The following is a 12,153-nucleotide window of genomic DNA, read 5'->3' on the forward strand; positions in this document are numbered from 1 at the left end:
GGGAGGCAGGGCAGAAGGTGACTGCATCCACTTCACACTGACTTACAGGTCAAGTGAGGCACCCAAGGTGACAGAGCCCAATAGTGCATATGGGCCCTTTGCAGCCAAACCCAGGACGCTCCTAACACAACCTGCCCGCAGTGTCGGGCTGAACTGAACCCATCCTACGTGTGATACAGCACGGACCCTGTGACTGAGGCCGGCAGGATGGCCACCACAGATGTCCCCATGGGGGACGATGGGCTGGGGGGCGGCGGGGCCTCAGGGTGGGCTGTCCCGGTGGGCGCAGGGGGGGGAAGCGCAGCCTGAGGCAGACGGAAATGTTTAAGTAGTGCCTGCTGCATCCCGCAGCCCCGGCGCTGCTCTCGGCTCCGTTGCAGTCATTATCTGGGGAGCGGATGCTCAGGGCTCTATGGGGACCGCTAATGGGCCGATTCCATTGCAGCGGGATGACGCCACTGGGGTAAGCGTTAAGAGCTCCAGCTCCGGGAAGGCGAACGGCAGAGAGAGGGAGAGAGAGAGATGCGAATGGGCAGCGATAAATCCCTCCCTCCCTCCCATCCTCCACGCTGCCCCCATTCACAAGGAGCGCCGGGGACCAGCCTGCATTCACAAACCGGAGCCGGGCAGCCCTCCCGGGCTCTCCCTCGCTGCCCCCGCCGGCGGCCCGGCCCGGCCCCGCTCCCGCTCCCCAGGGCGCGGAGCACGGTCCGGCTGCGGGGCCGGGGGGGCGGGCGGTGCCCCGGGTCTATGCCTGCCGCCGGTCGCCCCTGAGCAGCCCCGCTCCGGGCCGCCCGGTGCCCCGGGGCTGGCCCCGGCCGGGCTCGGGGCTCCGCGGGCGGATGGACCGGCGGAGGCGGCGGCGGCGGGGTGAGTCCGCCCGGAGCGGTGGCGGGACGGGGAGGGGACGCGCGTGGGGTGTGCGCGGCGGGGCTGGGCAGGGGGGTCTGCGTGGGCAGCGCGGGGGGGGCGGGTATAGACACGCGTGGGCTGTTTGCCGACAGGACGAGGGTCCCTGGGCGGGCTGTGAGTGTGCGCTGAAGCTTGGGGTCCATGCTTGTGCGGTGGGGATGGGGTCCGGGACACGCGTCGAGTGGGGCTAGGGGCTGGGTGTGGGTCAGAGTCACGCGTGGGCTGTGTGCACAGCGGGGTTGGGGCGTCCGGAACACGAAGGGGCTGCATGCACGGCGGTGCTTGGAGGTCCTGGAAATGCGTGGGCTGTGGGCACAGTGGGGCTGGGGGCTGCGGGCCGGATCCGGATCCGGATCCAAGCCACGCGTGAGCTGTGTTGCAGGGAGGGCTGGAGGAGCCAGCACACGGTGGGGCTGGGCACGGGGGGCTGCAGCCCGGCTCCGCGCCACGCGTGGGCTGCGGGCAGAGGGGCTGGGGATCAGCCTCCTGCCACTGACCCGCTCCACCCTGCAGCACCCGGGACCGGGTGAGGGGGTCCCTCTGGAGGGAAAAAGCCCTTTTCTCCCACCTGGGAGCCCTGTGCAGCTCATCTCCAGCTTGAAGCCACCTCCACGCTGTAAATCATTTGCTTTTACGATCCCTTCTCTGGCCCATTATTACACGAACTTTATGTGTTTGGGGCTGCTGGCGGCCATAAAGCTCGCCCAGTTTCCGGGTGGCATGCCTGCCTGGCAGGCAGGGTGTGAGGAGGAGGAGGCTGGGGACAGGCTGCCCTGGTCTCCCCCAGATGGGTAGGTAGGCAGGGAGGGTACGGCAGTGCCTTGGGGATGGTCAGACCCTTGGGGGCCGGGATATGCACTGGTTGCAGCCCTGGCATGGGGCTGGAGCAGGGAGGGCTGGGAGGGAATCAGGGACACTGGGCTCCCCCAGAGTCGGGGGAGGGAGCAGAAGCAGGGTCCCAGCTCTGGTCATTCAGTTCCTCGTCTCCCCATCCCTCTGGACTGGAGGACCCTCAGATCCTCTGGCTCATGTACCCTTGGATCCCAGAGGGACATTTGCCTCCCCTTAGCCGGCAAATCTGGGTCCGTGTCTATAGCCCTGTGCCTGGGGGTTTCATAGGTCCAGGAGCATTCAGGCCCTGGTTCAGTGCTGGGGGTCCTCCCAGGACCTGTCTTGCCCAGGATGCTGTGTCACACCAAACCCTGGACACAGATTCTAAGTGTCCGGATTGCATTGCACTGCATGGCCTGATTGCCAGCTTCTCCCTCTGTCTGTGTCCCCACGGCTCTGTTCGTCCTCGTGGTGTCCCCTGTGCATCTCCTCCTTCCTAAGCATGGCTCATAGGTCTCCTCATGTCTTCTGAGCTGCATAGAGGACTGGGTGTAGCTGTACTGGGTCTGCCCTTTGGCTGCTCTTTATCTCCCACTTTCACTGCCTCCATCGCAGTGGGACCCTCTGCTGCCTTGGGTCACCCTCTTCTCCCTTTGGGTCCCACCTTGGTTCAAGCCCCACATGGGAACATCACCAGAGACTCGCTGGCTAAGTCCTAATGCCCGAACGCTGCCAAGTCCCAGCACACAGGCTAGAGGGGATGGACACCCAGATGTGAGCAGCTCCTCCCTGGGTTTAAATCAGCATCGTCCCCTGAACAATCCCACCCCAAGATGGGATCTGGGTCATGAGGGATGTGGGAACCTGCTGAGGCTGTTTTCTGCTCCCTCCTGCATGGTCCTAGCTGCAGGCTGAGATGTGTCCTGTCTCTTCAGGGGTCCAGGGGGCTTCAGGTTGACAGCCTGTGCTGTAGTAAGACCTTCCAAGGTGAGGAGCTCAGTGCAAGCAGGTAACAGATCACAAGAGGGTGTTTTGCCTCTGTGGCCCATTCTCATCCTGGCAGCATGCTCACAAAACCTTCCCTGGGTCAGCTGTGCCCTCCTAATTTACTTTGGTAGTTCTGATAAACAAATCGGTGTCCAAATCAACTATGGTTGTCCTGGGAGAGCCACTCACTCACCGCCGCATCTCCCTGGATGGGGTGAGCATCTCACTTGAGAGCACATGGAAGGGATGGCAAGTGGGCTCCATGCGAAGGAAAAACCCAAATCTAAGCAGATCAGTTGCCTTTTCTTTCTGGGGAAGGGGGATGGGAGAGACCAGATCTTGCTTGAACAGTCAAAGTAAGTTGCCTTTGCTTTTCCCTGCCCTTCAAGGTCAGCCTAGCTAATGAAAATCAATCTTCCCTCTGCCTCTCTCTGCTGCATGAGCAGATTCTACCTGTGGCCCCTCACCTACTTGAAAGCTGCCGCTGGCCGCCTGGGCTGCTGACCATGTGCAACGCCGGCGGGGAGCTTCCTATTGAAACAGAGTCTTCCTGCGGGCCCGGGCACCGTGACAATATCTGTGTCACTGAGGGATCACTCATTTGAGCTGCCAGAGGAGAATGGCTTTGTCCTGGGGAAGTTGGCTGCGCACGGAAAGCACGTATCCGATATTGAAATCTGGGCTGGAAGTGCAGGGGGGAAAGCTCTTTGCTGGGGTCTGGCATGCAACGAATGGCTTCTGTGCGCTGTTTTTCTCTCCCGCCCTCCCTCCTAAGGGCCAAGCCCCAGCTCCGTTGCAGACCCACTCCTGCCTGTCCCTTCGCCCAGCCCTGCGGAGGTTTCACCCAGACGCCAGCGGCAAAGTCTGGCAGCCCGAGGGTTTGGTGATGGTGCTAATGCCATGAGGTCAAACCTGCCTGGGGGTGGGAGGAAGCTGTGGGACACAGGGATCCTCCCTGCCCCATCCCACAGCCCTCAGACGGTCCCGACCTTCCCTCTGGACGAAGCAGGCGCTGCTGCCAGCGCCGCAGACTCGGAAGTGCCATTTCCTGAAAACAACAGCAAACAGCGCGGCAGCCTGGGTACGAGGAGCAAGATGGGGCTTGCCTGCTGCACAGTCTGCTTTCCCTGCTTTGCCCTGTGTTTGTGCTGGGGCTGTAGAGAAACCTGCCCTTCTCAGTGTTCGTGATGGGGGTAAACGGGTTCCTGGGCTGCTGCTGGGTTGCACATGGGAAAACGGGACACTGCAGTGGGAATTGCCGGGATTTAGGGAGTCTGTGGGCTTGGCCTGTTCCTGACTGAGCGCATGTCTCATTAGTTGAGATTTGTTGCTGATACTGCCTGAAATTATATGTGTTCAGGTGCCCTCCAGCCCTGTGCCCCTGGTATGTACAGGGTATGGTGCTGGGGTGTACTGGGAAGCCCCAAAACAGAGTCTGCTGCTCCAGAGGAGATGCTGTTCCCATTTCTGTCACTGGCTCTGGATATGTCACAGCTTCACGTTTCCCCTCCTCTAGAGAGGGCCATCACTTTACCCTGGGGAAGGACAGGGAGGACAGATGGAGTGGCAAGGGGTGGGAAATCCTCTGGAAGGACGCAAAAAAGCTCAAAAGCACAGGTGGGTGCTGTGTCTACCTGTTTCAGGTGACAGATCTTACAGGTCTTGCCGTTTGGACATGTCCAGGCTGTCTCCCCAGGCACAGAAGTACTTCGAGTCTCATTATTGGAAACAACTTCATTAGGAGCTCTCCAGCCAGTGTTTGCTTCCTGGTTTGTGTGGATGGATCCATTATAAAATGTAACACAAATGTTTTCTGTCTTCCCGCCCCATTCTTTAGGATTTTTAGATGTGCCCTGATGCCGCAGGGTCTCCGCACTCCTGGAAATGCAGCTCTCTTCCAGTGTGGCTGAACTCAGTTGTGACGAGACGATGGACCCACCCGCTGAGGACTTCCAGCAGGTCCTGTCCATTGACCAAATCCGCTCCATCCGTGCCAGCAACAACTACGTGGAGAGACCAGCTGCCTGCTTCCAGCAAGCCCGCTCCAACCCGTCCCTGTCCCAGCCACCACACAAGCAAGAGTGGTCCCAGGACCGCCTGGTGTCTTCCACCTTCCAGGACCTGCACCGCAGCCACAGCCAACAGCACCAGATGCCACCTTTGCAGCAGCACATGAGCCATTCCAGCACAGCCAGCTCCGTCTCCCAAAGCACCACCGCCTCCGACCAGCGCCTCCTGAGCAGCCTCACGCCCTCCCACTCCGGGCACTCCCTCATCCGGACGCAGCCCCGGGCCGGCGAGCTGAAACCGGAGGAGTCACCGCTGAAGGGGGTGGCGGAGAAGCCCACGCTGCACACCGGCCACCTCTTCATCTGCGAGGAGTGCGGGCGATGCAAGTGTGCCCGCTGCACGGCCGCCCGCAGCCTGCCCTCCTGCTGGCTCTGCAACCAGCGCTGCCTCTGCTCCCCCGAGAGCCTCCTCGACTACGGGACTTGCCTCTGCTGTGTCAAGGGTCTCTTCTACCACTGCTCCACCGATGACGAGGACACCTGCGCTGACGACCCCTGCTCCTGCGGGCCGGGGTCCTGCTGTGCCCGCTGGGCTGCCATGAGCTTCCTCTCTCTCCTCATGCCCTGCCTCTGCTGCTACTTTCCTACCCTGGGGTGCCTCAAACTTTGTCAGCGGGGTTATGACAACCTGAAACGACCTGGCTGCCGCTGCCAGAGCCACACCAATACGGTCTGCAGAAAGATCTCCTCCTCCAGCGGCACACCTTTCCCCAAGACGCTGGATAAGCCGGTATGACCCTCCCGGGGAGGAGAAGCAGGCTCTACTCCTCTTCCTCCTCCTCCTCTCCCCTCCATCCCCCTCCTCTCTCAGCTCCCTCTGCTCTGCAGCGCTCCCCCCTAATCACCATCAGCTCCTGGGAATGACATGGGTGAACTGGTGGTCCCTCAGCCTCTGGGAGTGGGAAGGCAGCCGGATGGCCAGGGGAGCTGGCAGCAAGCTGGTGGGAAATTATGGTTTTGCACATGTGGGTGGAGGGACTAGGAGAGGCAGAGGGAGCTGCGGGTGCCCTCCCTGGCCGTGGCCCATGGGAAAGGGCCACCCGGCGGGTCCTTGGGGCTCGCTGTCAGAGGGTTTTAGGAGCTGGCGCTGGCCCATGGTGTGGTCCTTCCCGATGAGGGGAAGAGGCAGGTCAACACATCCCCTCTGCAAGAGTCATCCAGGAGCCAGACCTCCTTCTCTCTCTCTTTATCTCTCTCCAGCACTTTTTGTGGGGGGCCTCTCTACTCTCACATGGCTGTAGGTCTGCTTTCCCCAAACGGTCGGGGTGCAGCAGGGTCCCACTGGTGGCAGTGGCTTCCCTTTGGGCTTGGAAGCTGCTGGGAGAAGCAATCTAGCTTCAAAATGAGGTGGCATTGTATTTTTCTGTCTCAAAGAGGAAGGGAAGGTGTGGGAAGCTTTAGAAACCTTCTGGCAGAGGATGGAGCTATTGGAGGCAGCCTAGCCCACTCGCTTCTGCCCGACTGTAGTGAGGGAAAGGTCCCCTATGGGATTTAGCTGAGAACAAGAAGCTGTTTTGAAACTGCCGTTCATTTCTCAATGCCTTGAAGGGCTGCCTCCAGGCCACAAACCCTGGTGGGTGGGAGATGCCGCCCAGCTCCATCCCACCACAGAGGAGATGCCACGGGCACTGGCTCTGTGCTTGAGCTCCAAGAACCCCAGTCTGGTACCTTCCACCAGCACTGAATTCACTTTAGAAAAAATACCCCAAACCCAACTGTCAGCATCTGCCTCTCACCCTGCTCTCCCTGTCACCTCGTGCCGGTCCTGGGCAACTCCCCAGTGGGGACTTCTTCTGTGCCTGCTTTGGATTGGAGGGAAACTGAGAGCAGAAGGGGGTGTTGAAAGATGGGAGCCCCACCTTCCCTCCCTGCAGAAGTTGCCTGTGGGTCCTCACCTCGCTTTCCTTGGCCCACCCGTGTCTCACACCAACACCAGCGTCACGCCGGCAGGCAAACCTGCTGGCACTGCTGAAGGGTGTTCTGCAATGGTGGCTGCCTGTGGCAAACCGGAGATGGGTCTGAACCAAACCCTAGGGCTGGGCTGTCTGCAGACCAGGAGGAAACGCGAATCAGGGTCAGGGCTTCATGGTTTACTTGCTGGGATGATAAAAAGCCCAACTCGTCGCTGCGGTTGGGGGAAGGTCCAGGACTCAGCCCCATCTCCGCTTGCCAACACACGGCAGCAGCTCTCAGTTGTGACTCTGCTGACATCGGCCAATCGGTCAGGGAAGCCTGGGGCTGGGATGATGTCCCAGTGTTCAGCTCTGCCTGCCTGTCCCCCCTCCGAAGTGTGTGTGTGTGTGTGTGTGTGTGTGTGTGTGTGTGTGTGTGTGTGTGTTCAGAGGGAAGCAAATGGTTCCCCTGGAGAAATATATGCAACGTGTCCATTGGCGTCCTCCACAGCCATGCCATCCAGGGCTCGTCCATCACCTTCCTTCAGCCACCTCTTTATGTAGAGTTCTGTGGATCTATTTTTGTATATATAAATATAACGTTAGGATGGCTAGGTCTGTTACTAATAATATTCATGATACTGCTGTGAATGGTGCCAGATGCAAGGTTTGGCTTCCTGGTATACTTGCACATGCTGGAAGGTGACTTCCCAGTCTGTTAATTGCTAATCCTAGACCTATAGTTCCTGGGTAGTTGGGAGAGGGGTTTACAGGTTGCTCTGGGAGCCTCTGCTTTGCAGAGAGAAGGTCAGGATTAGTGCGGCCTGTGGGGTGAGGCAGGACATAGACTCTCACGATGGGATTCCTCTTTCCATACATTTGCTATCTGAAAATTGCAGCTGATCCAAGCTCCCTCTGTTGCTGAGAAAAGCGGTTCCAGTGGGTGATTCATCCCACCTTGAAAACATTATTCATTAAATTATAGCCTGGTGGTGCCTGTCTCCCCTTGACACAAATGGGGCTCAAACACTGAACTCCCAGTTCTTCATGGAAGGGAAGATGAATCCCATCCCTGGTGCGAAGTTTGTGCCTGGGCCACGTAACAGTCATGACCGAAATCCTCAGCCCGATTTCACCTAGAGCCTGAGCGGGGCTGTAGAAAGATGGTTCCTCTGACCAAGGGTGGAGAACCCACTTCCGTAAGCTGTGGGGAATTCAGGATGATGCTCTGGGTTACAGTGAGGATCTCCTGGCATTGAAAAGGGAGAGGACCATGTCTGTGTGGTTTGCACATCCTTTGAGGCCAGCTCTGGACCCTGAAATCGTTTGGGTTTTAAGGCAATGACCTTCTCGGAGGATGCCCTGTAGGTGTGTGTACCCCCATAAGATCAGTCCGTGTCTTTGTGGCAGCAGTTATGAAATATATTGCAAACATATTTATCCATATGCCAATAATTGCTTGGCTCCCTACTTCTGAGCGATATTTTGGGGAGAGACTTCCACCAAGAGGCAACTCTTCCTTTTGGACACTTGGTTCACTTTTCTATTGGTGCTGATTAAATTCCTTCTTCCCAAAAAATAGAAAACTTTTTTTTAGGGAGAAAAGGTCCCATTTTCACTGAAGGTTTGAGGAACTGTCTCACTTGAATGAGAATGTGAAATAGTTCATTGAAACTTTTTAAAGAAAACTAATGAACAGAATTTTCCAACTTGCTCTACTTCGATTTTTTTTTTCTCCTCCTTTTTAAATGAATCTTCCTTGTAAATTTAGTTACCACCTCTGTATCTTTGCAACTCATTGCTTCCTCTCCTGATGGTGGAATGACTCAACATGAGGAGCTTCATCATTTTCACAGCCTCCGAAGTCATGCAGGCACAGAGTGACCTCCCCCAGGTGTGGGACCAGTAGGATGAGAAGATGGTTGTCCACATATCAGCTCCCCAGAGCCAGTTTTGCTTGGCGCTAGCAGAGCGAGGCGGAGCCCTGCACTACTATTGCAGCGTATTTACCTTTGGTAATTGGTAGGAGGCCAGGACGCCTGCCAGTAGCCTTCTACCTAATGGGATTTTTCTGGGTCAGTGCGGAAGTCCCATTTCTACCAGGGAATCTTGCCATAGCCTGGGTGCGGGGCTGAGGAGTCCAGCCAGGTCTCTTGAACGTCTTATCTCCAAGAAATGAAAGACCTGCGAGATATATTTTATGAAATATGGAACATTTAAAAGGGAACCTGAGAGCAGGAGAGCCCCAGATGGGCACTGAGGGGTGTCAGACCAGGGCAAGGCTTTGGTTTGACCGTGTTGAGGGCAAAAGGCAAAGCCACATCCTTGCAGTTGTGTGGACTAGAGAAGTATAGAGCTGTTGGCCCCTACACGGCTTGTAGGGGCAGGTGGCTTCGTGTGGCTCCCCACTCCGTCTGGGGGGGACTCAGTGAGCTCCAATTCCTTGCTCTCCGCAGGAAGGACAGGTTAGGATTTGCCAAAAGCTGTCCAAAGAGGCCAGCTCTGGTTCGCTGATCTCGGGTGTCAGGAAGGCTGTGGCCAGCCTCTGATCATGCTTTTTTCTCACATCTTCAAACCAGATCCATCCTGCTCCTTCCCTGTCTCCGGCTGCCAGATAGTTTGGTTTCCCTGCAGAGAGGACTCCAATTTTGGTTGGGGTTGTGAGCCCCTTTCCTGCCCCACCCTGTAATGAGTCAGATAACATCTGCTCCAGATGTTTGTTTGCAGCTGCTTGTCCTGGCAGTTTGGGTTTCTCTCTGTCCTGACGTGTCTTTTTTGGTTTTCTTTTGGGAGAGTCACGCGTTGAGTCCTCTGTTTTCCCTGTGCCCCTGTGATGTGACAAGGATGGAGCCACTTTGCAAGGGAACATTTCTCTGTGTTGTGTCCCTACCGGTTGTGGGCTCCTTTGCCAGGAAATGTGCAGGGCCAAAGGAGGAGGAGGCAGGAGCTACTGAGCAGGACCTGAGCTGTCCCTGCTCTGCTCCCCATGCAGGCACCTCCTCTTCCCACCCAGACCAACACAGCTACATCCACACTAGAGCTCCTGCTGGTATTTGCTTTCTCCAAGACCTCCCTTGGTCCAAATCCTCTCCTTCCCAGCTGGCAAAAGTGACCAGTCCCAGCACTGGTGAGGAGGGGTCACTGGGGACAAAGGTGGAGTTTCCCTCCCATCCCACCCTCCTTGTGGAAGGGCAAAACAGGTCCTTGGGCTGCTGTCCACGCATCCCTGAGAAACATCAGTGCCAACCAAGTACCTCAAAGAACGGGGGGGGGGAACTCTCTGGGACTCTACTCTCAGATTCCCATAGAATCCCATTCAGTTAACTCTTCCTCATTCCCATGTGTGAAACCAATGGCTGGTCGTCAAGCGTCATCGACCAAAAGCTGTCAAAGCACAGAATAACAGTTTATAAACAGGTGCTTTAGTGCAATAACGAGGGATGAGCAGTGGGGTGAGAGGAACTGCTGCAAGGTTTGCACAGGGAAAGAACACACCATGCCCTGAACTTGCTGTTTCCACCACCCGCTTTGTTAGTTTTCTCTCTCTGGCCCTTGGGTGTTTCAAGGCTGGAGAAAGCTGGGAGGTCTTCAGATATTGGAAGGTCTAATTTTTGTGATCAGCATGTGAGGAAAGTAGATAAGGGATGCGCCTCCACCCCAAAGCCCATTCTTGGTCTTTAATGGGATCCAGCTCAGGCTTGTCCCCTTCAAGGAGGCAGCAGAACCCAGACCTGTGGGATGCTTGCAGCAGCTGGAAGCTGCTGGTTGGCATCTAGTCCATGTGGCCAAACCAGAGATGTGATGTCTTTGGGCTCAGTCTGCTTCAGGGTATTTCCCAGTGAGAATTGGGATCTCTTGCAAATTCTTTCTCCCAGAGTGCAGGTACTGAGCTTGCGCAGATGAGATCTGTTGTCCTGCTTGGGGTGACGTTGCAGAAGGATCCAATGGGGACATAAGCCAGGGAGGCTGAATGGTCCTTTGGCAGGGGGACTGCAGGCAAGAGGGATGTTGGATGGGTGGGAAGGGATCACAAGCCTCCGTGGGAGTGCCGGCAAGGGGAAGCCATGCGAGGTCTCTTGCTGGGTCTCTCTCCTACTGCACCTTCCTGCAGCTCCCCAAAGGGCTTCAGCGTGAGCAGGACCAAACCCACCCTGTTGAGCTGGCCTGGGCTTTGGGGGAGGAGGTTTCTCACACCCTCTGTCCCAACAGCAGCACCAGCCGAGAGGTGTGTGGTTGTCCTGGAGCGGTCACAGACCCAACAGAGCCCCTTTCCCCCCTCCCCGTCCCCTCTGCCCGTCCTTTCCCAGCGGTTCCCTCAGGCCTTTGCGATGCTCTGCAGACAGGCGGTGGCTCCACAGCCTCCTGCCTCCCCAGGTGTCCTCAGCACAAAGTTCTCCTTAGAAGACGGATCACCCTTGGCTTCAAAGGAGAGTCTCGTACCAAGAACCGAACCCTTTAATTCTCCATTTAATTGGTACAAAGGCATTCTGTACAGTGTATAAAGAGACCCCTCCCCTGGCTGTCTTTATTTGGGTTCCTTTCTATAAGGTATAATATATGTTTATAACCTGATGGCTGTTTTTTGACAATAGTCTTGTACCTTTTAAGGGAAAAAAATAAAAAACCAAAGTATTTATTTGAAAAGTTTATTTTAAAGATAAGAAAAAAAATAACCTATTTATTTTAATGCACCCTCTTCTGTTTGGTTTTCTTCTCTTGCAAAGCTGATAACTGTTACTGAACCACTGCTGAGGTGAAAGAAGTAATTCTATGAGTGGCTTCACAAGCCCACTTAGAGCAACTATTCAATAAAAATATATATTAATTTTGAATGTGATCTCATTCTTGTCTTTGTGATGGCCAGGGTATGACTCAGAGTCCTGCTTCGGCAGGGCTTTTACCGGCTGCGGGGTGCTGGGCGGCTGGGCTTGCGCTGACATGGGCTGAGTGTTGGGGGGTCGCTCTTCACTCCATGAGATCTCCCCTGGTAGCCGTCTCCTGACACTTAATAAAACCTCAAAAATCTCAGCGTGTGCTTCCCCGCTGCGGCTGTTCCAGATTCTTGTGGAAGATTAGGCTCCTGTAGCAAAGGGCAGGAGCAAATAGGGAGGGACCGAGGTGAGAAGTCCCTGAGATGTGGGGGATTTCAGTCACCCCCAGACATTCCAACACATTTCCCAAGCTTCTTCCACGACCAGAAGAGATGGGGTGATGCCGCAGGGCAATGGACATCTTCTGCAGGAGGAGCTGCAGTTTGGACACGGCTGTCTCTCCCCACCAGCTGCAGAAGGCACCTCAGTGATGTGTTTAGCCCCAAAAGGATTAATCTGGGCCACATCACCAGCAGTTGCTGAACCAGGCTGGTGCCTCTGATCTCTCTGTACATATTACAAGCCAGTGTTTCATATGCTTCTGCATGTACAGAAGCCAGTAGCTTCTTGGCTTCTGCTCGCCTAAAGCTC

At 56.2% G+C, this 12,153-nt stretch overlaps 1 protein-coding gene across 2 annotated transcripts; it reads left to right on the forward strand.

Moving 5' to 3' along the window:
• The first annotated feature begins 350 nt into the window (after positions 1-350).
• SPRY3 (sprouty RTK signaling antagonist 3) lies at positions 351-11,523 on the forward strand. Of its 2 annotated transcripts, none has more exons than XM_082061776.1 (2): positions 351-463; positions 4,568-11,523. In XM_082061776.1, the coding sequence occupies exon 2, from the start codon at positions 4,615-4,617 to the stop codon at positions 5,533-5,535; it is 921 nt and encodes a 306-aa protein (XP_081917902.1). In that variant the 5' UTR covers positions 351-463; positions 4,568-4,614; the 3' UTR covers positions 5,536-11,523. The 2 variants fall into 2 exon arrangements, with proteins under 2 accessions (XP_081917902.1, XP_081917901.1); XM_082061775.1 differs by lacking the exon at positions 351-463 and adding an exon at positions 489-870.
• The last annotated feature ends 630 nt before the right edge of the window (positions 11,524-12,153 follow it).

Source organism: Streptopelia decaocto (assembly GCF_964273445.1).
Source record: "Streptopelia decaocto genome assembly, chromosome: 10".
In the NCBI taxonomy this organism is placed as follows: Eukaryota; Metazoa; Chordata; class Aves; order Columbiformes; family Columbidae; genus Streptopelia; species Streptopelia decaocto.